Raw genomic sequence first — 26,412 nt, 5'->3', positions numbered from 1 at the left:
CTCCTCCAGCTTGTTCAGAAGATAGGCCAAGGCCAGTGGACTCTGGAGCAGGTAGGAAACCCAGAAAGTGCACATTAATCTCTGGGGGTGTTGACAATTCTGACGTTTGTTCCTGGTGACTGATGTCTGGGTGCAATCTAAAATGATAGCAAAATACTTTGACTACTTTATTTCTGTCACCATAGTGCTAAGTATTTTCCACTTATACAAGCAATGAGTTCATTTTGGATCATTTTCCCCAAGTAGGTAGTGTGATTTTCACCAGAGTTGATGCGTCTGACGCGGTCATTTAAAACTGGATCATACTTTGCAAGATATTCTGCCTCTTTCAGAAAACTGCTGTTGTTCTGACTGTTGATGGTGTCTGCTGATCCTCTGAGAGCAAGGTTTCTTTCAGCCAATGATTGAATGATGCTGATCAAATGTTTGAGTACCTCTCTCCATCGATTCTGCTCTGCTTGCAAGAGAGCTGTCGCAGTGTGGTCTGTTGTTTTTCCTGCTTTACAGGGTTTTTTTTATTCACTTTGGTACTATTTTCACAAGTAAGGTGGATATTTTCAAAACTCTTAGTACAAAACTCCAAACTGATCACACTTGTAACACAGCAAAACCTGATCTCATGCTTTCATTCTAGTTGTACAAATTTTCATTCTTCATAATCACTGTTTCAATACACAAGATCATTGTGATATGTAATGAGAACATTTAGTTTAATCACAGAAACACAACAGTATGATCTTCTTTCAGTTTAGCACTTTTAACATTCAGTTCATTCAATAACAAACAATGTAAGATACATGTTTCAAATCACCCTTGATGCCGAAATAATTACACAGGATACAGATGACATTAGAAAATACACTTACATTACCTAAATTACATAACTGACATAAAATCCATAATGTTTTTAATAGTATTTATTCAGTCTTCTCAAAAGGTGTGATGTATGACACAGTCATGAGGTTTTGTGTACAACAGAGTTTGCTATAATACAGTAAATGTTCTCACTGTACCATATGACTGAATACTGTAGTTGACCTTTATAAGAGTGAGTTACAGTAATGTAGCAGACTCTACCATGGTATTCTGTTTACAGTATCACATAGCATACACACTGTAATGTAAAATGCTGTATTTGATGCCATCTGTCTCTCTTCTTCTGATGCATCTTTGATCAATCTGATGTTATACAGTCATTGACTGTTTCCCTTTTACTCCGTCCTGTTCTGTGTTCACAAATTGCAAATCTCCTTGCCACACACACACACACACACACACACACACAATATGAATTGTGGGGACATTCCATAGACATAATGGTTTTTATACTGTACAAACTGTACATTCTCTCCCCCTACACTACCCCTACCCCTAAACCTACCCATCACAGGAAACTGTCTGCATTTTTACATTTTTAATAAAACATTGTTTAGTATGTTTTTAAAGCTATTTTAAATATGAGGACTCATGAAATGTCCTCATATTTCATGTTTACGTTGTAATACCAGTGTAATACCCATGTCATTATACAAATTTATGTCCTCATAAATCACAAAAACGCACACACACCATCACTCATCATGACCCACACACACACATTTATTCTGACATTATATTTCAGTGACAGTATTAATGTAATGAAGAGACTCTATAACATCTCACTGTCACTGATTCATCATGAGCTCAAAGCATTATGGGTAGAATCTCTCGTCAGTCTGTTCTGATTCATCAACACAGTTTCACTGATGATCCAGTAAGATAAACATTAAACCCAGGATAGAGCGGTTGAGTGAATGTGGTCTGGACTGTGTGGATGAGGATCACTGTGTCTCCAGAGACGCTGTAGAAGGACAGAGTTCCTGCACTGTGATCCACATACACTCCTGCTCTATAGTGATCCACATTATTCACTCCTGTTCTCCTGCTGATGATGGGCTCTACAGGGAGAACAGTCTCTATGTTATTGTGTCTGAATAAGTATCTGTAGGAATAGCAGTTCAAACTCCAGGACTGATCATTATATTCAAACCGACACTCATGACCCCGTCCCTTCCTGCTGATGCTCTTATATGACACTGATATAAACACATATTCTCCACTCCACTCAATCTCCCCGTAACAGCGTCGATCACACACAATCTCTACACAACACGTGATGATGATAATCAAATCTGTCTGGATGATCAGGATACGACTGAAGCTCTCGGTAAGTGTTAGTAATCACTGTGTCTCTCTCAGACAGACGGAGGCGTTTATTCACTGTGTTCAGATCCAGAGTGAGCTGATGGGAATCTGATGGAGATAAAACACATCACAATCAGGAATTATCAATCTGTCCATCTACACTGTAAACATGATTTCTGCTGCTTGTTAAATGAACTTAATTAAAATGAGTTAAAACCACACAATTACTGACATTCTGTCCTAATTTAATTGTGTAAAATCCACTTAAATATATCAAAATGAAGTTTACTTTATCATTTGTGTTGAATGAACTGAAACTGAGAAGTGGATGTTTAGTTCCCAGCATGCTTTGCTCTCGTCTGGATTTAACTTTCTATCTTCAGTCTTGAGTTCAGGTCTGACGAGTTAATTTAGGATTTTTCTCAGATCTGAACTTGATTTAGGATCTTCTCCTCTCTCACAGAATCTCATCTGTAGTTGTGAAATCTTAAAGCATCCATCATTTCGGTGATCGACTCTCAGGTCTGTTACCAAGAGCAGCTGCTGTGAAGAAACGCTCCAGATTAAAATGGAGGATCAAAACAGGTGTGATTTTAATGAAGAGCTGCAGAAAGAGAAGTTTTGATCAGCGCGATGGAAAAGACAAAGCCTATCACTGGTCAATAATTACAGACTCCATGAAATAGTGTTTTGTTGCACATCATTTGTGTTCAGAAAGTCTTTCCAGCATCAAACATCGCTGATCTTCATCGTTTATCATTAATACATGTGACGTCATTCTCAGACATTTATAGCAGCCGCATGAATAAACGACATTTGTCTGTGAATGTCTTCCTTTTTTAATTCTTTTCCGTTCACTGACTCACAATACACCGATATAAAGTTGGTCTGATGTTGGACGTTTGACATTCGTCAGCTTCCATACCTGCAAACTAGTCGCTTTTTGGCGAAACTCGCCGTTTTGAATCAAAATATGTCATTTATGTGAACAGTGTAGATCTGAAGAGTTTTTTTGTTCTCGGGGGTGGGGCGTGTCAGGGTGAGTTTGCAGTTACAATAAACCTCACAAGAATCGAAAATGGGCTACTTTCCCATAGACTAGAGTGCTACCATAGACGTCGTGATCTTTTTTGGCGTTGAAAGATCCAGTACAACTTACTGAAATCCGTATCATGTCATATGTAATGTTAATCGATCAATTCCTCCATTGTTTCAACCGCGGAAAAACGGCAATAAAATAGTTTGTAAAAATTCCACATTAACCATAACATTTACCTCAGAAAAGCTGTTCAATGTCAAAAAACGTGTTAGTCAGCTACAAAAATGAACTTAGAGAGGAGCATTTTGATATGTGACTATAGGCCATTGCATATTCATGTACTTGAAGAATGAATGAATAAAACCGTTTTATGACAGCCACCATTTAAATGTTTAGGTCGATATTAAAAATGAGTACAAACCCGATTCCAAAAAAGTTGGGACACTGTACAAATTGTGAATAAAAAAAGAATGCAATGATGTGGAAGTTTCAAATTTCAATATTTTATTCAGAATACAACATAGATGACATATCAAATGTTTAAACTGAGGAAATGTATCATTTTAAGGGAAAAATAAGTTGATTTTAAATTTCCTGGCATCAACACATCTCAAAAAAGTTGGGACAAGGCCATGTTTACCACTGTGTGGCATCCCCTCTTCTTTTTATAACAGTCTGCAAACGTCTGGGGACTGAGGAGACAAGTTGCTCAAGTTTAGGAATAGGAATGTTGTCCCATTCTTGTCTAATACAGGCTTCTAGTTGCTCAACTGTCTTAGGTCTTCTTTGTCGCATCTTCCTCTTTATGATGCGCCAAATGTTTTCTATGGGTGAAAGATCTGGACTGCAGGCTGGCCATTTCAGTACCCGGATCCTTCTTCTACGCAGCCATGATGTTGTAATTGATGCAGTATGTGGTCTGGCATTGTCATGTTAGAAAATGCAAGGTCTTCCCTGAAAGAGACGACGTCTGGATGGGAGCATATGTTGTTCTAGAACTTGGATATACCTTTCAGCATTGATGGTGCCTTTCCAGATGTGTAAGCTGCCCATGCCACACGCACTCATGCAACCCCATACCATCAGAGATGCAGGCTTCTGAACTGAGTGCTGATAACAACTTGGGTTGTCCTTGTCCTCTTTAGTCCGGATGACATGGCGTCCCAGTTTTCCAAAAAGAACTTCAAATTTTGATTCGTCTGACCACAGAACAGTTTTCCACTTTGCCACAGTCCATTTTAAATGAGCCTTGGCCCAGAGAAAACACCTGCGCTTCTGGATCATGTTTAGATATGGATTCTTTTTTGACCTATAGAGTTTTAGCTGGCAACGGCGAATGGCACGGTGGATTGTATTCACAGACAATGTTTTCTGGAAGTATTCCTGAGCCCATGTTGTGATTTCCATTACAGTAGCATTCCTGTATGTGATGCAGTGCCATCTAAGGGCCCGAAGATCACGGGCATCCAGTATGGTTTTCTGGCCTTGACCCTTACGCACAGAGATTGTTCCAGATTCTCTGAATCTTTGGATGATATTATGCACTGTAGATGATGATAACTTCAAATTCTTTGCAATTTTTCTCTGAGAAACTCCTTTCTGATATTGCTCCACTATTTTTCGCCGCAGCATTGGGGGAATTGGTGATCCTCTGCCCATCTTGACTTCTGAGAGACACTGCCACACTGAGAGGCTCTTTTTATACTCAATCATGTTGCCAATTGAACTAATAAGTTGCAAATTGGTCCTCCAGCTGTTCCTTATATGTACATTTAACTTTTCCGGCCTCTTATTGCTACCTGTCCCAACTTTTTTGGAATGTGTAGCTCTCATGAAATCCAAAATGAGCCAATATTTGGCATGACATTTCAAAATGTCTCACTTTCAACATTTGATATGTTATCTATATTCTATTGTGAATAAAATATAAGTTTATGAGATTTGTAAATTATTGCATTCCTTTTTTATTCACAATTTTTACAGTGTCCCAACTTTTTTGGAATCGGGTTTGTAGGAACAGTATTAAAAATGAGTAGAAACATAATTATGTCATTAAAAATTTATTATAACCTTATTATAAAACTTATTTATGTGTAATTTATAAGTAGCTTACAAATCAATTAATTTTAACCTTTAATATTATAATGATGTACCAGCTGTGGTTCCCTGTATAGTTTACAGCAATAGTTGTAATAGTTGAAATTTGCCATGTACTGTACCTGATAGGCCCCAAATTAATCAATATTGAATTAAGGGTAATCAAATCGAAATCAAATCGCAAGCTTCTGAATCAAAATCTAATCCAATTGTAAAATTTTTGTCAATGTCCAGCCCTAGTGTTAATAAATGTTTTTTTTTGTTGTTGTTTGTTTGTTTGTTTTTTTTACTTGAAGCAAATGTTGTTTTTTCCACTTATTTTCTTGTCAGAATGCACCAGAATGCAATGTTAAAATCACGAAAACTTTTTTTTACTTTGTAAACAAGTCACCTATTTCACCACTTTGGAGTTTGCAGGTATGGCTTCAAAACTTCAATAGATCAATAACGATTAACATATGAACAAAAAAACAGGTTGTGTTTGAATTGTTTTAAATGTAGCAGAGAACACACAATGTAGTTTATGTGTTTAATCTGCTGTATCACAACATTGTCACAGACCCGCCAGGCTCTTCCATCAGCCAATCACAGCGCACTCCCTCACCAGAGTTCTAACACACACACCTGATCCCCATCATCACACAATCACCACCAGACACTTAAGCACAGCACTCACCTCAGTTCACTGTCTGGTCTCGTTGATACAAGGACTACTCTTCCAATGCTCCAGCTCATTGTGAATACTTACCCTTACCGTTCCAGCGTGCCTCCCAGTCTTCGTGCATAGTATCTGTGTGTGTGTCTCCCTACCGTCTCCGTGAGTTCACTCCACCACTTCGCCTTCAACCATCCATGAGTCATCCACCTGCAAGAGAAAGGACAGTATTACCACTTCTGTTTCACCATCTCAAATATCCATTTAACCATTACTTACCTGCACTTCTGTTATTCCTTGCTGTTTGGAAATAAACTCAGTTATTTCTGCAAACCTGTTGTCTCCTACCCTTCTGTCCGTGACAAACATATACATTTAGTAATGTAAAATAGCAAATAGGGACTGTCTACAAAGTACAAATCAAAGAGGAAAAACTCTCAATTATTCCATCCATATGATTTACTCTTGAAAAAAAGTGATCAAACTGTGTACACAAAGCTTTGAAACACACACACACACACACACACACACACACACACACACACTTCTCACCTGGTAAATACACCATAAATGTTACATATGGGAAAGAATAAAAGTAATAGTAATAATAATGTTATTATTAAAAATAACATTTGCATTTTGAGTAAAAACCATAATAACATTCAATCCCTGATCCAAGTGTGTCCTATTGCTAGTGTTGGAAATCTCAGAAGAGAAGACCGGGAGACTTTGATGTATCTTCAACAGGATTCTTTATTGAGAACACGTGCTGTCGGTAGCTGCAGTCATCAAGTCTAACTAAGGCAGTGTACATTGAAGTTTATATACATTTTAGGGGGCCGTGCTTATGGATAGAGACAAAGCACCAGGGAGGCGACCTTAAACAAAGCATGCAAATGAAGTATTCAGGTATAGGACCACGCCATGCTTGTTATTCTACAGTATGTCTGGACAGAGCATCATCACTGGGGTGTTTTAAAGGGACTCAGATTAAGAAAGCGTGAAGTGTTTAACAGACATGTTATGCACTTTAACCACATGGGCTTGAACCCTTTCCCTGAAGCAGCTTTCTTCGTACACTGAATACGGAAGGCGGTCTGGTGGAAGCTAGATATTTTACTTCATAACTTGTTAAATATGGAGATTATTTTACACAAACGCATCACTTCACTTCAGAAGGCCTTTATTAACCCCCTGGAGCTGTGTGGAGTACGTTTATGATGGATGGATGTGGAGGGAGACACTTTCTTCAGCGCATACTCGTGAACCCTGTTCACTGCCATTATTGTCAGAGATCGGCCATGCTCCATCACCACCCAGTCACAGAGATCTCTATCACCAGAGTACTAATTACCCACACCTGATCATCATCACCTCAATATCACTGCAGCATAAAAGCACACACTTCACCATGCATTGTTGTTCCTTCGTCTCTCCTGATCCTCCGTGTCTCCGGCGTCTCCCATTCCCGGACTCCTTCCATCCTCCTCCATACTCACCGAAGTGTGTGCTCGGCTGCTCGTATCCACGATCTCCTCCAACCATCTGCAAAACAAAGAACTGTCAGTATTATCCTTCATTATTGTATTTCTGTTTTGACTACCATACTCACCTGCCTGTTTGCTTCATCTACCACGTTCAATAAACACTCAGATTCATTCTAACTTTGTTGTGAGTCTGTGTTCCGTAACAATTATACAGCTTGGATGCGTCAGGATATTTATTAATAAATCTCCAATAGTGTTCATCAAAATGAAGAAAGTCATGCAGGATGATGAAAATCTACTCTGGGTCCGAACATTCCGACACGCAAAGTGAATCGTGCACGTGATTGGACAGAAAGTGAGGCTTTGTTTGTCATTGGTCACTTGATTTCTACGCTACCAACACAAGCATCCAGTCTTCTTCTGGCATGCCCATTTATGCTCGACACAAGCTCTGAAGCCTGGGTTCAAATGTCACACCACTACTTGACCCTCTGCCTGGTGTGGACCTTGGATTAATCTCAGGGTCCAAGTTTGAATTCAACCGATTCGACTCTGTCTTTGGAATTTCAGAATGATCATAGCATCATTTCAGTTGCGATGAGTCAGAAGATTATTCCGCATTAAGACTATTAGGGCCTCTTGAGGGTGCCCTTCATCCACCAGAACTATAACCTACATTCACTCAATCTTCTTAATCACAAAGTGCAAGTTATCAGACTTTTATTTTGCATGAATAAAGGCCATTACCAAAACATCCAAACCTAGGTCTGTCATAAAATATAAATATCACTGCATGAACCGCATATTAATTTCGTTAATGAAAACTATGATGAAAAATGTTTATTGATGTCTTTTTTTTCCATGACTAAGACTAGACAATGAGAGACGACACCAATGTCAATGAATGATAACTGTGGCTAAATCAACACAATATCAAATCAATGCAATATTGTTGACGAAAAAAGATGAGACTGAAAGGTGACTAAAAGAAATCACTCTTTTGAAATCACGTTTTGTTTTTGTCGAATAGAGGGTATACATTGATGTCACTTTCCCGCCGGAACGCGCTCCCTCAGCTGGACTGAGTGGTAAAAGAACTGATGTATGACTGGATTTAATAGGAGAAACTGTGAAAATGTGAGTAAAACAAATGATTACACTAAAGGTTGGGCTCGAAAGTGTTCCCTACAACTTGTCAAATAAACCTAATCCATGGATATTGTCATGCAGCCAGGAATCTGTTATAGTGTCTAGGTGCAGCAGGAACAATTCAGGATCGGACAGCAATAAAAGTGGGTTTATTTAGCAAAGGAACACAGAACAACTAAACCAAAGTACACATAGGCAAACATAAGAACAGAAAAGGAGTGCAGGGAAGTGAGTCCATTTAAAGGGAGTGATAACGATGTGATCCAGGTGCAGGAAATCCGTGATGATAGGGAGTTGATTCGGAAATGCGTGCAGGTGTGAGACAGGGAGGATGATGGGAATGGAGTCCAGGGGAGACGTGAACTGTAACAGAATCGTGTTTCCTGACATTTATATGTGCCTGATTTCGACGCCGGGGAAATACATAAAGCAAATCGGCCTGTGAACACTTTATATAAATACAATATAGGTAGGTCTAAATCGAAGTGATCACTTATATCAGTGTTATATATTTTGTCATATCGTCCAGCCCTAAAACTTGTATAGACAACAACAGCACTACAGTTCTATATGTGCTCCTCCATCATTATGACTTTGCATTGCGGATCTATTTCAAAAATGTCAAAAACGGCTTTTCAACACAGTCCAAGTTTGAATTCAACCGATTCGACTCTGTCTTTGGAATTTCAGAATGATCATAGCATCATTTCAGTTGCGATGAGTCAGAAGATTATTCCAGTTATAAATGAATTCTGTCACAGACTTTTTTAATGCAAGTTTTTTTCCTAATAAATTTACTAGAACTTTTGGTAACACTTTAGAATAATGGTCTGTCAATAATAAGTAACTATGCAGTAAGTAATGCAGGACTAATGAGTACTACATTTACACTTCAGCTACTACTATTAACTAATATAGAAACAAGCTTAACTAATCAGTAAGTAATAACAAATTTAGAAGATAGTTCTTTATTAGCTAATCAATAATTACTGAATGAGATTAGCATCATTAATAACTATTAACCTAACTGACAAATTGTAAAGAACATTAGAAGTAATCATTCATCATTTTTACTCTGAATCAGGGGCGTTTCCTCCAAGGTGGCAAGGGAGGCAGTGCCTCCTCAAAAAAAATAGGATGAGAAAATAATCCATATTACATATAAAACAACACAAATATTACAAATTATGACATTAAAAAGAGCACAAGTCGCTCGTATTTCTTAAGGAACGCTGCCCAACAGCGACACCCTCAGGTAAAGTTACAGCAGGAGTCATGCCTCCCTTTGCTCTCATAGAAATCCATCAGACCCCCGGCGTGCGGTGGGTTTTGTGGGGGGTAATTGAGAATGAATGGGGGAAAGTCACGTGAGAGGAGGCAATGTCTCCATCGCGCTATGATTGGATGTGATTGGTTATGATTGGATATGATTGGTTTGTGCGATAAATTCCGCCACTTGTTGACGTGCACGTCCCGCGCGTCAGTTTGAATGAACAAATGATGGTGTCAATGGGAAGACTAATTGAAAAGTAAACAGATCACCCAGTTAGATATCACTGCTTTATGTCACGTCAAAATCAAACTTGAAATGGACTGAAAGCATGATGACTGCGGGGTTTTTTTTAGTAAAATCAGCTTGGTGAAATTAAAAATACAATTCGTGTCTGTGACAGACAGTGTTTACGGAGCATGACTGATGATCTAAAATATCCTAAGTTGACAATTAAAAAGAAAAACATCAATAAACACATAAAATATATTGTTTAAATTATTATTGCCTTTAGTTATTATTTTGGAATGAATGTAGAAATGCTTAAAACACTAACTTGATGAGATTGACTTGGTTTTGATAAATGGAACATTTATTACAATACGTTGTTAATGTAAAATTACAAAATAGAATTGTCTTTGGTTTCTTTTTTGATGTAATTGTGGGATTACAAATTTAAGAATCTGTTTAAGATCTGCTGATCCTACATCCTGACATAACCTCACATGAAATATTAAGGTGAAGTATATTGTATTTAACATTTTGAGGTAAAGATAATGACAATTTAAGGAGATCAAGGCAGGCAGCCCAGGTGTCTGTAACATTAACCTTTTGTCTTCATGCACTTCCTAACCATTTGGCAAGACAAGCTCAAGATACAGCTTCCTACATAAAGTAAAAAAGTTTCCTACATAATGTAAAGTAATGTTCATTTAACAAGGAAGATGTGTCAACGTTAAGAGTAATGCACATGAATTTACATTGATTCATAAATAAATAAAAAATGTGCCTCCTCATTTCAGAACACCACTGCACGCCACTGCTCTGAATATAGTCATAAAATGCATCACTAATTACACAAGTGTTACCTAGTCACTATGCAGTAACTACTAGTGATCTGGACCATTATTTTAAAGTGAAAAACATCTTTTTCACTTTTTAAATAAGGGTCCAGATCACTATAGTTCCTGCATAGTGACTAGGTAACACTTAAGTAATTATGCATTTCATGATCAAGTTGAGAGTAAAAAAAAAAGACAATTGCTCACATCTCAGACACTTTAATGTTGTGATTAGTAATTAATTAGTAATTCTTTATGATTTGTCATAGTTACCTATTAGTTATTAATGATGCCAATCTCATTCAGTAATTATTGATTAGCTAATAAGGAACTATCTTAGTACTAAATTTGATATTACTTACTGATTAGTTAAGCTTGTTTCTATATTAGTTAATAGTAGTAGCTGAAGTGTTAATGTAGTACTACTCATTAGTCCTGCATTACTTACTGCATAGTTACTTATTAATGACGGACCATTATTCTAAAGTGTTACCTAACTTTCTTCTCTAAATATGTTTCCATTACGATTTACGTGCATTTTATTTTGTTGAATAAAAAGTATCTACCCCAGCAGTGAATGTAGGAGTTACATTTATTCACATCTTGTGCAGTATCTTAAAATGTGCAGACGTAGCCGTTTTTTTCAGAAAACCAATATGACTCATTTAAAACTCTGTACTTCTTACATTACTGCATGCATAAGTTTCAGAAACCCACAAAGCGAATATTGACAACATTACTTCCATTATACTTGATTTTTCTGAACATATGTGAACGGGTTTCTGTCTCGCGCACAGACGCGCGTGCGAGCCTTTGAAAGTATTTGGCTTCAGAAAGACGCGTTCGGCGTGTGCACTGCGCACTATCTAGTGGACTTCTGTTTTCAAGCACTCAATTCACTCAGGCATGGGCTGTTGTACGGTACACACACTGTCCGTGCCATCACAAAAATCTGCACGCGGAGGGGGAGTGCGGACGACTGTGAACCCTCTTGGTGACGAAAATTACACAACGCGGACGGTGCGCGGACGCCCGAAGTATACTTAACCCCGTAATAGCGGGCCCCCAATCCGCCCGGGCCCTCTTTGATACAAAAACATAGGCTACCCTTCTGTGAGCTATTGTTTTTAATGTTGATCATATTATACCAGCAAGAATGCATTGTTTCCCTAATATCCACACAATTTCAAATGTGACATTGACTTTATACAACAGCTCAACAAACAAAAGTGTACATGCACATTTAAACAGTATTGTCAGTATTACTATGTGTAGATATTTAAAGAAGGTTTTTAAGCATGACTGTTTGGATTTATATGAGATGGTAACACTTTACAATAAGAGTCCATCTGTAACATTAAGGTTAATAAAAGTATTGTTCATTGATAATTTCAACATTTAGTAATGCATTTTAACATTTTACAGTTGTATATTTTAACAATAATTATACCTTGATCATTCATGTTAGTTCATAGTGCATTAACTATGTGCATAGCCGATTCACTAACTAATAGATTAATACATTTTAAGTATGAAACCTCATTGAACGTTTTTAGAAACTGTAATACAAATTAATGACAACTGTAATGACAAATTAAACTGCGTTTGGATTCTCAGTCCTTCTGCTGTCATTCCACTAATGCCAAATCATTACATACAGCCTCATTTTAAGCAATGCATGCAAATTTCTAAATAATTACTTGAGAAGTTATAATTAAGGTATATAATTGAACCACTTGATTATCTTTGGGGTTAAAGCATCCTAAAATATGTTTTCATGATTGTGCGGGTGGCAGCGGGACTTCAGTTGGAGGGTTTGGCTCATCGTCAATCTTTAAATCACGGCAGAACAACACTTGTTCTTGACCAAGACCCATTCTGTACTGCCACAGATATAAACGCTCTTGTGGCTTCAGCTCAAATGAGAGTTGTTCTTCCTCTTCAGTCATTTCATTCCAGCTTTCATTTTCAGTGTTGACATGTGAACCTCCATATTCTGCAGAAAAGGAGAACTGTAAATTCGTAATTAACTTTGCAAGGGCTCCAGATTCAATCGAGGCTGTTGTGTCTATTTTCCAGTGGTGTGTGATCTGAGTCATCTTCTCCTTATTCCATCCCACCTTTTTATTGATTTTCTTTGTCCATGTCACTGGTGTATTGCTGTCATTAGTTATAGTTTTAATATTCTCCCAAATGCCAAAGGCTGGGCCTTTAGTTACTGACAGCCCACCAGGGAGGAAGTTAAGAACATTGTGATGAACAGAATAGACTCCAGAGAACTTATCTTTGCTGAAGTCGGTACTGCTGCAGAACTGAACTCCCCAATCTGAGGCTGGCTTGAGGAAGTAGATTCTGTAGCATCTTGGAGCGCGTGCTAGCATCATGGGATATGGAGTGATGAATTCCACGCCCCAGTAATAGAGACCGTTTCTGCAGTCTGGATGCAGGTTGTGTTCTGCGGCATCCGAGTCTGTATTCATGTCTGTTGTTATTCGATAAGTGCCCTTTTCTTGGAAGATAATGTAAAACTTGTCAAAGGCTGAGAAGTAGTGGTCTCCACCCTGGCAGTTGGGATGAAGGGTGTCAACTTTGTGATCGCTGTGTGTCGTCAGGTAGTTGAATTTGCGGTACTCACTGCCCTTGATGATGTAAAAGTAGCCATGTTTATCACCAAGGTAATGGTCTCCATTTTGGCAGGAAGGATGCAGACTGAAAATAGAGATGTCTGAACCATTATTTAAATCACTTGTCTCCATATAGCAGCCGAGATCAGAGCGGATTATATAAATGTTTTTGCCCGCTCCACAGATGTCAGTGCCTTTTGTTTTGCTCTTGGGAATAATGCCGTTCATCGTGTCTGAACCTGCAACACAGAATAAACCAAACACTCAATCTCCACACCAAATGAAAGCTGTTATTTCAGTCCTTCTATAGATTGAGCTCATTGATTACCAAAACAGCTTTATATGTGAGGGAAGAAAATGAAATCTAACTGATGATTTTTATTTCAGTGCGTTTAATCATTTTGCAGAAGAAGCACTTTTATGTCAAAATGCCAAAAATGCACCTTTTGAATGAGTATTTTAAAATAAGTACATTTTTACCAAACCTGATGTTTCTAGGACTTACTGCTTTGGCATTTAAAGCAGAGTGTAATGATGGGTCGACAGCGTGAGGATCCATTTGCAGCTTTTATTCAAAACACAGCACAGTGCAGACAAGGGCAAGGCAATAGCGTAAACAGGGACAGGCAGAGATCGGGGCAGGCGGCAAGCAGTACACAGTCCAGTAAACAGGCAAGGATCGAGGCAGGCGGCGAACAGTACACAGTCCAGTAAACAGGCAAGGATCGAGGCAGGCGGCAGAGAGTAAGCAGTCCAAACAGTAACAGATAAACAGTCCACGGGAGAAACGCTCAGAAATGATCACCTTGGCAAATCAAGACTTCGCGGTGTGAGAGTGTGTGTGTGTGTGTCTTAAATAGTGTGAGTGTAATGCGGCGCAGGTGCGTGAGCAATCAGTCTCAGGAATGAGGGCCCATGGGTAATGTAGTCCGAATCGGAAATGATCAGAACTCCGGTGACGGCTCCCTCTAGGAGGGGTACGGCCCGGAGGAGCGATCCTGGGTCATCAGACCCCGGCGCCCGCTTCCTCGCGTCTGGAGCCGCTCGCGGCCGCCGGGGTCTGCCACGTGGTCGAGGGGCTGGTCTCTCCGGATGCGTCCGATGAAACTCCTCAATGAGAGATGGGTCGAGGATATCATCCGCGTTGACCCAGGATCGCTCCTCCGGGCCGTACCCCTCCCAGTCCACCAGATATTGCAGTCCTCTACCCCGGCGCCTGGAATCGAGTAGCCCTCGAACCTGGTAGGCTTCCTTGCCCTCGATGATCAGGGGTGGGGGGTTGCGGGCCTCGGCTCCCTCCGGCTCCTCCCTCGGGCCCCCGGAGGGTTTCAGCAACGATACATGAAAAGTGGGAGAAATACGGTAATTAGCAGGTAAATTGAGACGAAAAGATACAGGTGTAATTTGTTTTGTGACTTGAAAAGGCCCTTCAAACCTGGGACTGAGTTTTCTGCATGGAAGTCTGAGTCGTAGATCCCTGGTAGACAGCCAAACCCACTGTCCCACAGCATACGAAGGATTGGGGCGTCGATGTCGGTTGGCTTGAACCTCCTGTCGTCTTACAGCTCTTTGCAGGTGATGATGTGCCATGTCCCAGGTCGCCTCGCTTCGGCGCATCCACTCAGTGACAGAGGGTAAGTTGGATGGTTCCCCAGACCATGGGAAGAGAGGTGGTTGGAACCCCAGGACGCACTGGAACGGCGTGATGCCGGTGGCAGGTTTCTGCAGGGAGTTTTGAGCATATTCGGCCCACATTAGATAGCAGCTCCAGTCGGATTGATTATGCTGACAATATGTGCGTAGAAATCTTGTGAGCTCCTGATTCATGCGCTCAGTCTGCCCATTGGATTCAGGGTGGTACCCAGAAGAGAGGCTGATGTTGACGTTCAGCTGTTTGAAGAACGCTGCCCAGACCCGTGAAGTGAACTGCGGGCCCCTGTCGGATACAATGTCCTCCGGCAGACCGTAGAGCCGGAAGACCTGGTTGCACAGGAGTTCTGCTGTTTCCAATGCAGTGGGTAGTTTGGGGAGAGGTAGCAACCGGCATGCTTTCGAAAAGCGATCAGTGATGGTGAGTATGGTGGTGTGGCCCTGGGATTCGGGAAGATCGGTGACGAAATCTATGGCAATGTGGGACCAGGGTCGATGAGGAATGGGGAGAGGTTGTAACAGACCTGCGGGAGCTTGATGTGGGGTTTTGGAAGTTTGACAGGCGGTGCAGTTGGTGATGAAGTTTGTAATGTCTGCCGGCATGGTTTCCCACCAGAATTGATTCTGCCAAAGGTGTAGGGTGGCGGTGATACCTGGGTGGCCGGAACTGGGAAGGTCATGGACGTGATGTAGCAATTTGTCCCGGAGATGGACGGGAACATAGGTGCGGTTGGGTGGACATGCTGGTGGAGGCGCTGTTTGTTCGTTAGCCTGCGAGATCTCGGTCATGACATCCCATTGGACTGGGGTGAGTAATAGGGTTTCAGGAATTATGTTTTCTGTATCTTCTGGACGTTCCGCCTCCTCGGCCTGCCGGGACAGAGCATCCGCCTTGACATTCTTTGACCCCGGTCGGTATGTAAACGTGAACTGAAAGCGGGTGAAGAACAGTGCCCATCGTGCTTGTTGAGGATTCAGACGTTTGGCAGACCGGAGGTACTCCAAATTTTTATGTCGGTGAGAATGGTAAATGGATATTTCGCCCCTTCCAACCAGTGGTGCCACTCCTCCAGCGCCGCCTTCATTGCCAGCAGTTCCCAGTTGCCCACATCGTAGTTGCGCTCTGCCGCAGACAATTTCCTGGAGTAAAACGCACAGGGGAACATCTTAGCCGGATCACCTTGTCGTTGTGAGAGAATCGCGCCAATGCCCGTACTGGAGGCGTCCACCTCCACGATGAAAGGGAGCTCAGGATCTGGGTGACGGAGAATGGGCGCTGAAGTGAATCTCTCCTTTAGCTCTTGGAAAGCATTTACTGCTTCGGGAGACCAGATGAGTCGTGTGGACTGGCGTTTAGTCATGGAAGTTAGGGGGGCGGCGACCCCACTGAAGTTTCTAATGAACCGCCTGTAGAAGTTGGCAAACCCCAGAAACCGCTGCAATTCTTTTAAAGTGCGTGGTTGGGGCCACTCTAGTACTGCCTTTACCTTGCCATCATCCATAGCCACTCCCTCCTGACTGATAACATAGCCCAGAAACGAGGTTGAGGTGCGGTGAAACTCGCATTTTTCGGCTTTGGCGTATAGTTTGTGCTGGATCAGGCGTTGAAGTACAGCTCGTACCTGTTGAACGTGTTCCTCGAAGGTGTTGGAGTATATGAGGATGTCGTCTATGTAAACGATAACCCAGCGGTTGAGCATGTCTCGGAAGACGTCGTTGATGAAAGATTGAAAGACTGAGGGACTGTTGGCTAGCCCGAAGGGCATGACGAGAGTCTCATAGTGACCAGTGGCGGTGGAAAAGGCTGTCTTCCATTCATCTCCCTCCCTGATGCGAATTAGATTATAAGCACAGCGGAGGTCCAGCTTGGTGAAATATTTGGCTTGTCGTAGTTGTTCGAGGGCTGCAGGAACTAGCGGCAAGGGATATTGAAACTTCACCGTGATGTCGTTCAGGCCACGGTAGTCAATGCAGGGCCGTAAACTGCCGTCCTTTTTCTTAACAAAGAAGAAGCCAGAGGAAGCTGGTGACGTAGAAGGCCGAATGAACCCCTTAGCCAACTCCCCCTCAATGTATGACTTCATGGCTGCGGATTCAGGCTGTGATAGAGGGAATATTCTGCCCTTAGGCGGCGTAGTACCGGGCAGCAGTTCTATGGCACAGTCGCTGGGGCGAGGAGGCAGCTCTGTCGATTTGTTCTTGCTGAAAGCAATTGCTAGATCAAAGTACTCAGCTGGTATGGTTGACTTTATATCGGGTTCGGTCTCGCAGTTGGGGATGGTTTGAGTGGATAGGGGAGTGACAGACCGTGAATGACGTAAAAGCGAATCTGTTCATGATGGAGAGCTCCCACCTGAAGGGCGAGCTCGGTGGTGATGTGCGCCACTTTTCCCCCTCCAATAGGTTTCCCATCTAGCGCCTCCACTCTTAACGAAGAATGGCAGTTGGTTAGAGCAATCTTGTGGTTGTGAATGAATGTGTCAGACATGAAATTTCCAGCCGCGCCAGAGTCCAGGAGTGCATGGGCAGATATGATTCGTTCATCGACAGTTATTTGAATGGGGATTCTTAGACAGTTGAATGAATAGTCTGTATGTTGGGAAACACTCACCGCTTTGGGACTGGGAGTGCTGGGTCGAATGGGGCAGTTCACCTTGATGTGGCCGGCCTGGCCACAGTAAAGACACAGATGTAGCTGGCACCTTCTCTCACGTTCTTCGGGAAGAAGTGGAGTATATCCGAGTTGCATGGGTTCAGCGATAGCATTGGATGTGGTGGATAAGTGGCTGGGACGCCGAGATCGAAGGAGATTATCAATGTGGATGGCGAGTTCAGTGAATTAGTTTAGTGATCTTCCTTCCTCACGGCATGCCAGTTCAGCTTGAAGCTCCAAAGTTAAGCTCTTGTGGAACAGTAGTTTTAAGGTGTCTTCCACCCAGTTAGTTTGGGCAGCCAGGGTGCGAAAATTTAAAGCAAATTCGGCTGCTGTCGATTTACCTTGGCTCAGTGAGAGAAGTTGGTCACCCGCACTCTTGCCACCCTCCGGATGTTCGAACGCCTCCTTGAAACTTTGTAGGAAAGCGGCGAAAGTGGGGAAAACGGAGCCGTCCTCTCTCCATACCACTGTGGCCCAGTCCAACGCTTTGCCGGTAAGCAAAGAGCATACGAACGATATCCGACTGGATTCGTTAGGGTACAGTGAGGGCTGTTGATTCACAGACAGGGAGCATTGCAGAAGGAAGCCCTTACATTTGGCTGGGTTACCGTCAAACTTTTCTGGCAGAGCGAGGCGCGGGTTCACTGCAAGGGAGGCGGGAACCGCGTGGCTGGCAAGTGTAGCGGGCAGCGGCATGGCGGCCTCGAGAGGATTGAACCGCAGACTCTGCAGGGTTTTAACCAGCTCTTCGGTGAGGGATGTTAAGCGGGTCAGTTGGTGCTTATGCACCGCGAGCTGGCTGGCCTGTGCTGATAGCTCGGTGGAAATCTGCGAGAGAACTGCTGGATTATTTGGCGGCGAAGTCTTCTGTAATGATGGGTCGACAGCGTGAGGATCCATTTGCAGCTTTTATTCAAAACACAGCACAGTGCAGACAAGGGCAAGGCAATAGCGTAAACAGGGACAGGCAGAGATCGGGGCAGGCGGCAAGCAGTACACAGTCCAGTAAACAGGCAAGGATCGAGGCAGGCGGCGGAGGTTCACAAGAGAGTAAGCAGTCCAAACAGTAACAGATAAACAGTCCACGGGAGAAACGCTCAGAAATGATCACCTTGGCAAATCAAGACTTTGCGGTGTGAGAGTGTGTGTGTGTGTCTTAAATAGTGTGAGTGTAATGCGGCCCAGGTGCGTGAGCAATCAGTCTCAGGAATGAGGGCCCATGGGTAATGTAGTCCGAATGGGAAATGATCAGAACTCCGGTGACGGCTCCCTCCGGCGGCCGGGAGGAAGAGCCACGGGAACCGTATTCGTGACACAGAGAATGAAATAACCAAATGACAACCATACACTAACATTAGGAGAACATTCTGTGTTTGCTGAGTCTGTCAGACAGGTTGAGTGGACAGATTCACTTGACAGATTCACATGAAATTTTGCTCATACAGGGCATCCTATATACAGGGCATCCTCATTCAACTAAATAATACAAATTCTCCTCAGCAGAGGTGGGCAACGAAGTACATTTACTGGAGTATTTTTTTGGAAAATGTGTACTTTTAAGAGTAGATTTAAATGTGGGTACTTTAATTTGAATAGGAAAAATCTGTACTTTTACTTCACTGTGGACTGTTTATCTGTTACTGTTTTGACTGCTTACTCTCTTGTGAACCTCCGCCGCCTGCCCTGATCCTTGCCTGACATTCCTCGCATTACTTTATTTTAATGCAATACTGTACATGTTAAGAAGTGCGTAGTTTATTCCAAGCGTGTAGTTTTGTCCTTTTTTGAGTCGATTCTGTTCAAAGTCTTGATCAACAAGTTAGCTAAACTGTCTAAATTGGTTTGAGAATGATTTGTTCAGTTCCTGCCCGCACTGAATCGTCTGAAGCGGTTTCTCAGTGTTGGACGAAGTGGACCTACAGTCAGTTAAAACAAATCTGCAAATGCATCCTATTGTTCGCCAGCGATGAAGATCTTTATTAGTTGAACTGCGTATGCTGTCTGTGAACAATTCCACAGGTATTGATTTTATTTGATCTCAATTCATACAGTCAATAGCCGACATTTTACAACCAAACAGATTATTACACCACAATAACACCAATACAAAGTATGTAGCATTTCTTTACAGTTTTTTTGGACATATATCTTAATTTATACATTAAATAAGCTACCAGAGAGTATGAAATGAACACCCAGCAGTAATGTGTGGGTAGTCATCTATAGGCTCTTTCACAATGACGTCAGTTAACGTCCACCTTCCTGCAAAACAGTGTATCTGTAGGTCCGTCTTACCTTTGCGGATTTCTCAGGAAAATGCTGTAACAACTTTGAATGTGAACTGTTTATAATTTTTATGTTTTTACACAGTTGGGTTTATTTGGTAATGTTATTTATTATTTCCTTTCTCTAACTGCCTTGCTTAGGGTTTCCGCGAGCAGAAACTTTAGCAATGTTGTGTCCTTGAATTGCTGTCAGAGTTTTATCACAACGATTGCGTGTCCACACAAATCTGTTAGCCTATTTGGAATAACAAGAATATTGTCTTTAAAAACAAATCTTTATTTTTTGAAATTGGTATGATGACAGTATTGTTCTTGTGAGATTTATTTATGAGTAATGCACACCTGAAAGTAGCACATCCACATATAATACTCCGAAGAATTAATGGTGTGAAGATTTTATTCATTCAACTCCTACTCAGACTTCAAGCTGCGGTAAGTTCGTTTGAGATCTGCCAAACACCTCGCCTTGAATTTACACAAATTTAGGCCACTACAGTCATCCTCTAACCACATTTGTGGCATGTGTACAACTATTATGTGCACTCCATTCCTCTATGCTGACGGAAGTAAGGATGCACTGCTTCAGAAAACAGAAAAAGAGTGAGCAACAACAAAAGCACATGTAGCTGGGGAGCGTAACGCGGCGCTGAGCATCTATTTCACGCTGAAGCTCTGAGGGCTCGGCGTTTTTCACCGAGAGTTGAAGAATGTTCAGCTTTGGGTAAATCGCAGCGCTTTTAAGCCGTGGTCATACTAGACTTTGAGCATGCAAAATTTCTTTGGACACTGCAATGATCGTGATATGACGTCACGCTCTTTATGAACATCAATTCAACATATACAGGGTATCCGCGGGGCATTAAAAAGCATTAAAAGTCATTAAATGGATTTTGCGAAAATTAAGGCCTTAAATGGCATTAAAAAGCATTACATTTTATTCCTACAGGCATTACATTTTTTAGATGGTTTTGAAGAAAAATAATACTACCAGTTTATATTGAAAATAGCCTTCATAATTAATAACTTTGATTTGCTGTCGCAAAATATGTACATTGGTGTGATACACACGTGGAACCAGTTTGGTAATTGCCTCTGGCCAGTGCAAAATTGCCGTAACGTCGTTTTGGACAGCGGCGGGCTGGGACCTGGAGACTGAAGGCTGCATCAGGGTTGCCAACTCAGCAACTTTTTAGACCCCTTTTGCGACTTTTTTCCAAGAAAGCGCGTTGTGACGAATGTACTTGTTAACCTGATCTAGCTTCCGAGACACACCGGTACTTCCGCACAAGCGAGAGGTCTTGCTTGCTTTCACCTCTCTCTCTGCGTCTGCTGTTCAGTGAGTGGCTGAGAGGAGCAGCGCATTCAGTTGAGGCTGTGCGCTCTGTCAGAGAACAAATAAAATAGGTACTATTGCTTCTAACCTGAGTGATCATTTTACGTGTACGTATAGCCAAAATCACAGCAAATGTCTTTAACTTATGTTGAGAGATATTGTGATTTTGTCAGACAACGTCTCGATTATAAATCAGGATTTTAGCTCTCGCTTAACATGTCAGGGCTCGAAAGTAACGCTGGTCAAAATAGTATGAAGCCGGGATAAGTGGATTTTTTGAAGGGGCAAGTGAAAGAGAATTTTACTTGCCTGGCTGGACAAGGACCTGATTAAAACATCAATAAAAAAAATAAAAAAAAAATGTGAGAATGACTGATTTTATTACAGTCTAAGTGGCGATCGATAGTGGGTAATAATAGGCTGTATAATGTACTGACGATAACAATGTTGCGCTGTTGAGGCTTGCACACCATCTCGAGGAGAAATGGAAACATGAACGAAGCACACATAACTTGATACAGTTAAGCAAAATCACACGACCAAGAATGCCGTTTTCCTAAACAGGCTACCGTCACGATTAAAAACGTGACACTGATTTCATACAACAGTTCAGTTAACAAATAGTTCATATTAAGTCACTTACGTTTTAGAAGGAACATTGACTGTTTTTGTTATATTTTAGCAGCGAAAATAGTTTCAAACAAAAATCACAGCAGAACCAAAGCGCAACACTCACATTGGGATGCAGGGTGAGTGTTGCTATGCTATGGTTCTGCTGTGAAAAACGTGTTCCTTCTAAAACGTAAGTGACTTAATATTAACTATTTGTTAACTGAACTGTTGTATGAAATCAGTGCCACGTTTTTAATCGTGATGGTAAATAAAGAATCTCAGCCTTGCGTCTCAGCCTTGTTTTCGTTACTGAGTGATTCAGCGTTTTGAACGAATCGGTTGAGACAAAGATTCAATGACCCATTCATAAACAACTGCCTCATTCTTGAATGAATTGGAATGAATCGTTTGAATGAATGACTCACTTATTAAGACAGTTACTTGACGCCACCTACTGGCTTTTTTTTTTTCAGACAAGCAACTGTTTTACTCGTACAAGTGAATGACAAGGCTTAATGTCGAGCCCTGTATGTAGTCTTAATGGGCCGCATTTCAGTCATTATTTCATGTTCTCTGACAACAAAACCAGAAAAATATATAGATGAAACAATTTTATTGGGAATTTGTCTGTATTAAAATATATTATGTGAACAAAAAGGGTAGCAGCAGAGAAGCAAACAAATGTAAAGGGCTGACAGTTGACAGAATGCGAATGCAACAATGACATGAATATTCTAATTGCCGTATGACGTCATCTATCGACATTTACCGACTATATATATATATATATATGGCATTAAAAAAAAAAAAAATATGGCATTAAAAAGCATTAAATTAGATTTGATGAAACCTGCAGAAACCCTGATATAAAATAGCAAAAAAAAAAATGCAAAAAAATGCAAAAAATATTGTTCGCTTAATTCAGCCAGGAGGTAATTGGAATGTATTCATTTTAAAAATAGGCTACAGAAGCAAAGTTATTTACAAAAGTAAAGATTCTGAAAGCATTAAGTGAGATGCCATACTAATTTTATATAGCCTAGCATTATTTACAGTAGTAACGGTAAATATATTTTCTTAGGATTTATATCAGATTTGAAAATGTCATTATAAATATGGTGATTGTCTCTAAGGTGGAACCATCATCTTTTTCCTCCATTTAAGGCTTTTTCAGTCTCTGAATACACAGCTCCTGTTCCTCATTTCCTGATCAGTCCTATTGATTAGTTGTCAGGAGGACGGTACAAAAGGCTTTACTGTATATGTGTGTGTGTGTGTGTGTGTGTGTGTGAGGGTGTGGTTCAGTCAAAGCAGATCATCTTTCTTTTTATGAGGCTCTTTATCCTCATCAGCAGCATCTCCACATTCATCACAGAACTGCCACAGCTTTCCACACAAACTCAACTGTGTTAGTAACTGATCAACATCAAAATAAAAATACACTGCAAATTATATAGTTGTGGCTGCAGTTAAATTAATACTAATCACATGGTACACAAACTCACTAAAAATAAACTCGAACATGACAAATAAAGATAAATGTCAGATGTATCCAAAATACAAATAATAAAACACCAAAACACCCAAATAAACCTCAAACACAATATAATATACAGAAAATATATGCTCTGTCACATGGAATTTACAAAACCATCCATCAAAAATAATCACACATATACATAAACATCTTAACAACAATATATTTCTTTAACAAGCATGTATGGTCAATATGATTAAAGAAATCCAATAGATATCACAGAGAACAGCGAGAACCCTCCTTACCTTCCCCAGGGACACAGAACTGTGACTAAGCAATCTTCTTCTTCTTCTTCTTCTTCTTGTTAATGGCCACTGACTCCTCAGCAGTATTATATATATATATTACCGCCACCGGCTGTATATCTCACATGGGTGATGCGTGTTGTTTTTGTGTATGAGAATGTATTGCTCCACCCTCCCTCTGCTGGAGCTGTGTGTTCAGCTTCCTCTCTGGCTCCTCATCCTCCAGGATGGGCAGAAGCACCACGATCCTCATACATTATATCCTGTGCTCTCGTCCTGTGTTCTTAAAAAAGATTAAAACAGCCCTATATGTCTGAGAATCTCTCAAACCCTTTCCCTACAGGTCCGTGACATTTACTGGTCTGTCCTTTATTATTAAAGGTGCCATAGAATGGAAAATTGAATTTACCTTGGCATAGTTGAATAATTAGAGTTCTGTACATGGAAATGACATACAGTGAGTCTCAAACACCATTGTTTCCTCCTTCTTATGTAAATCTCGTTCATGCAAAACACCACTGAAAAACAGGCGAATCTCAACATAACACCGACTGTGACGGATTAGTCGGGATCATTAATATGTATGATCCAACTTTTGCATACTCCAGCCCATGTTCAAGCCAGTATTAACATCTGGAGCTGCACAGCTGAATCATCAGAAGTTCTGCAGGTATTGTGAAGCAAGCAAGGACAATAGTGAAAATGGCAGATGGTCCATGATATCATGATATATTTAGTGATATTTGTAAATTGTCTTTCTAAATGTTTCTAATGTACTGTTAAATGTGGTTAAGGTTACCATTGTTTCTTACTGTATTCACGGAGATCAGAGCCATGTCGTTATTTTCATTTCAGTCAGGACCACTTAAGTCAAAAAATTACCATAGACAAACTTTTTTAAGTCAATTTTTCATTGCCATATTTTTCTGAAGTTACATTTGGCGGTATGGCTCTGTTCTAAATTCCCCGTCCTTTTCATGAGCTCCATGAAAGCCAAGACCAGGAACAGCAGCATCTTCTGGGGACAACCTCCCATTTTTTAACTGGGAGAGCAGCACAAAATCCCCTAAACAGACCATACCAGGCAATCCTCTCTGGCTCTTCCTGCTAAACTGAAGAACCAGCCGAGGATCCAGATGAGCATTTCAGGAAGCCGATCTAACTGAATTTAAGAGCCAATCGATCTATGTGAAGCTAGCATGAAGAATGTAGCTAGAGCTAACGATCAAAATACAGTATATTATTTTTTTATTTATGTTTTAAATTTTGCTTCATAAAAGCATTTTGAGAAGCAAGTACATTTAAGCACTAGTCGCATGCATGAGCGCTCATCACAAAGCGCAAGTGAGAATTGGAAGTAGAAAGCAGCCTTCCGTCAGTGAATTTAATTTATTTTATTTTTTTTGGCATTCCAAACATAAATGATGCCTTCGTAGAGCATTTGAACGGAAATTAGGCCTACTGGCAGGTGAGACCACAACAGCAAGTCTAAGCATCAAACAAAGCACGCATTACTCACAGCTCTCTCATACCCTGTGCAGTGAATCCTGTGAATGTAATTTGCTTCAGCTTTTCCGAACTTCACGTTCAACTCAAAGACATCAATTGAAAATACTCGCTCTGCTCCGTGCCAGTGGACACGCACCAAGCACACGCATCTGCGGTCAAATTTATAGTATTTAAATGTAAATAAGCCCAACAGCTATTGAAGCCATGATATTTATTTTCAAGCCATGGATCAGGGAGCAGCACTCATTGCTTTTCTCAAGGATGACTCGAGTGTTGGCTGGAGGTAACGTTCATAAGCAGCTGAAGACCATCGCCCCATGGCCTTCAATGTAGAGACAGGAGTGGAGGAAGCTGCAGTTGCAGCAGCACATAGCACAGTGAATGAAGGAAGCTCTGGGGAAGCTGGTAGCATTGCAGAGAGGGCGTAGATTGGGAGGCAAACCGGGCCCTGGACATGGGCTTTCCCTCCTCCGTGGCAAATAATGTGTCCTGCTGACCAGCTTGTGGACGGCTCCTCAGGTAGCCCAACATAGATGACAGTGGATAAAAGCAGAGTTAGATTCAGAGATTAAAACAACTATTCCTTTCTTGTTCCTATCAGTTTTAGAGTGCTTTAGAAATATGAAGTGGTGCAAATAATTTGATACATCAGAAATTGTGAGGTCATGTGACAGATTAAAAGAATCTGTGTGTGTGGAAAACTCGCCACCTCTGAGAAAACCGTGAGCAAAAGGGAAACGCTGATCATTGACTTGAGGTTTCTCTCTTTAAAGCCCGTTAGCAGGAAACAAATAGATGGATTTTCTAGTACGCTGATGGTGGATGGATCCAGGCAGCACAGGTGACCATACTTTTGATTGAAGGCAGTACAGCTATGGAGAAAGTGGCACAGAAGAACTGAAGTGAGACCAAGCAGACATACATTTTTTAAAATGTAGATTTGGCTAGATGACTACGCATGTAGTGAGCTGCAGAGTGCAAATAATATTGAAGGGTCATATCTAGACTAGTACAGTTTG

General features: G+C 41.1%; 1 protein-coding gene across 4 annotated transcripts; it reads right to left on the bottom strand.

Annotated features, from left to right (window-relative positions):
• Window positions 1–712: 712 nt before the first annotated feature.
• Window positions 713–24,122, bottom strand: LOC127518310 (uncharacterized). Of its 4 annotated transcripts, none has more exons than XR_007931532.1 (3): window positions 23,885–24,122; window positions 2,474–7,520; window positions 713–2,292 (listed from the first exon to the last, which is right to left on the bottom strand). XR_007931532.1 is itself a non-coding variant. In XM_051904786.1 (2 exons), the coding sequence occupies exon 2, from the start codon at window positions 13,792–13,794 to the stop codon at window positions 12,718–12,720; it is 1,077 nt and encodes a 358-aa protein (XP_051760746.1). In that variant the 5' UTR covers window positions 13,795–13,805; window positions 23,885–24,122; the 3' UTR covers window positions 11,418–12,717. The 4 variants fall into 4 exon arrangements, 1 of the variants encoding a protein (XP_051760746.1); XR_007931531.1 differs by having other exon boundaries at window positions 713–6,185; window positions 7,386–7,520; XR_007931530.1 differs by having other exon boundaries at window positions 713–7,520.
• Window positions 24,123–26,412: the final 2,290 nt, after the last annotated feature.

The sequence above is a fragment of the Ctenopharyngodon idella genome, chromosome 9, assembly GCF_019924925.1.
Source record: "Ctenopharyngodon idella isolate HZGC_01 chromosome 9, HZGC01, whole genome shotgun sequence".
Classification (NCBI taxonomy): Eukaryota; Metazoa; Chordata; class Actinopteri; order Cypriniformes; family Xenocyprididae; genus Ctenopharyngodon; species Ctenopharyngodon idella.
This window is presented reverse-complemented; position numbering and strand designations above follow the sequence as displayed.

Bases quoted from the DNA above. Each gene is read 5' to 3' on its own strand.
- LOC127518310 (XM_051904786.1), bottom strand. From the start codon at position 13,794: ATGAACGGCATTATTCCCAAGAGCAAAACAAAAGGCACTGACATCTGT.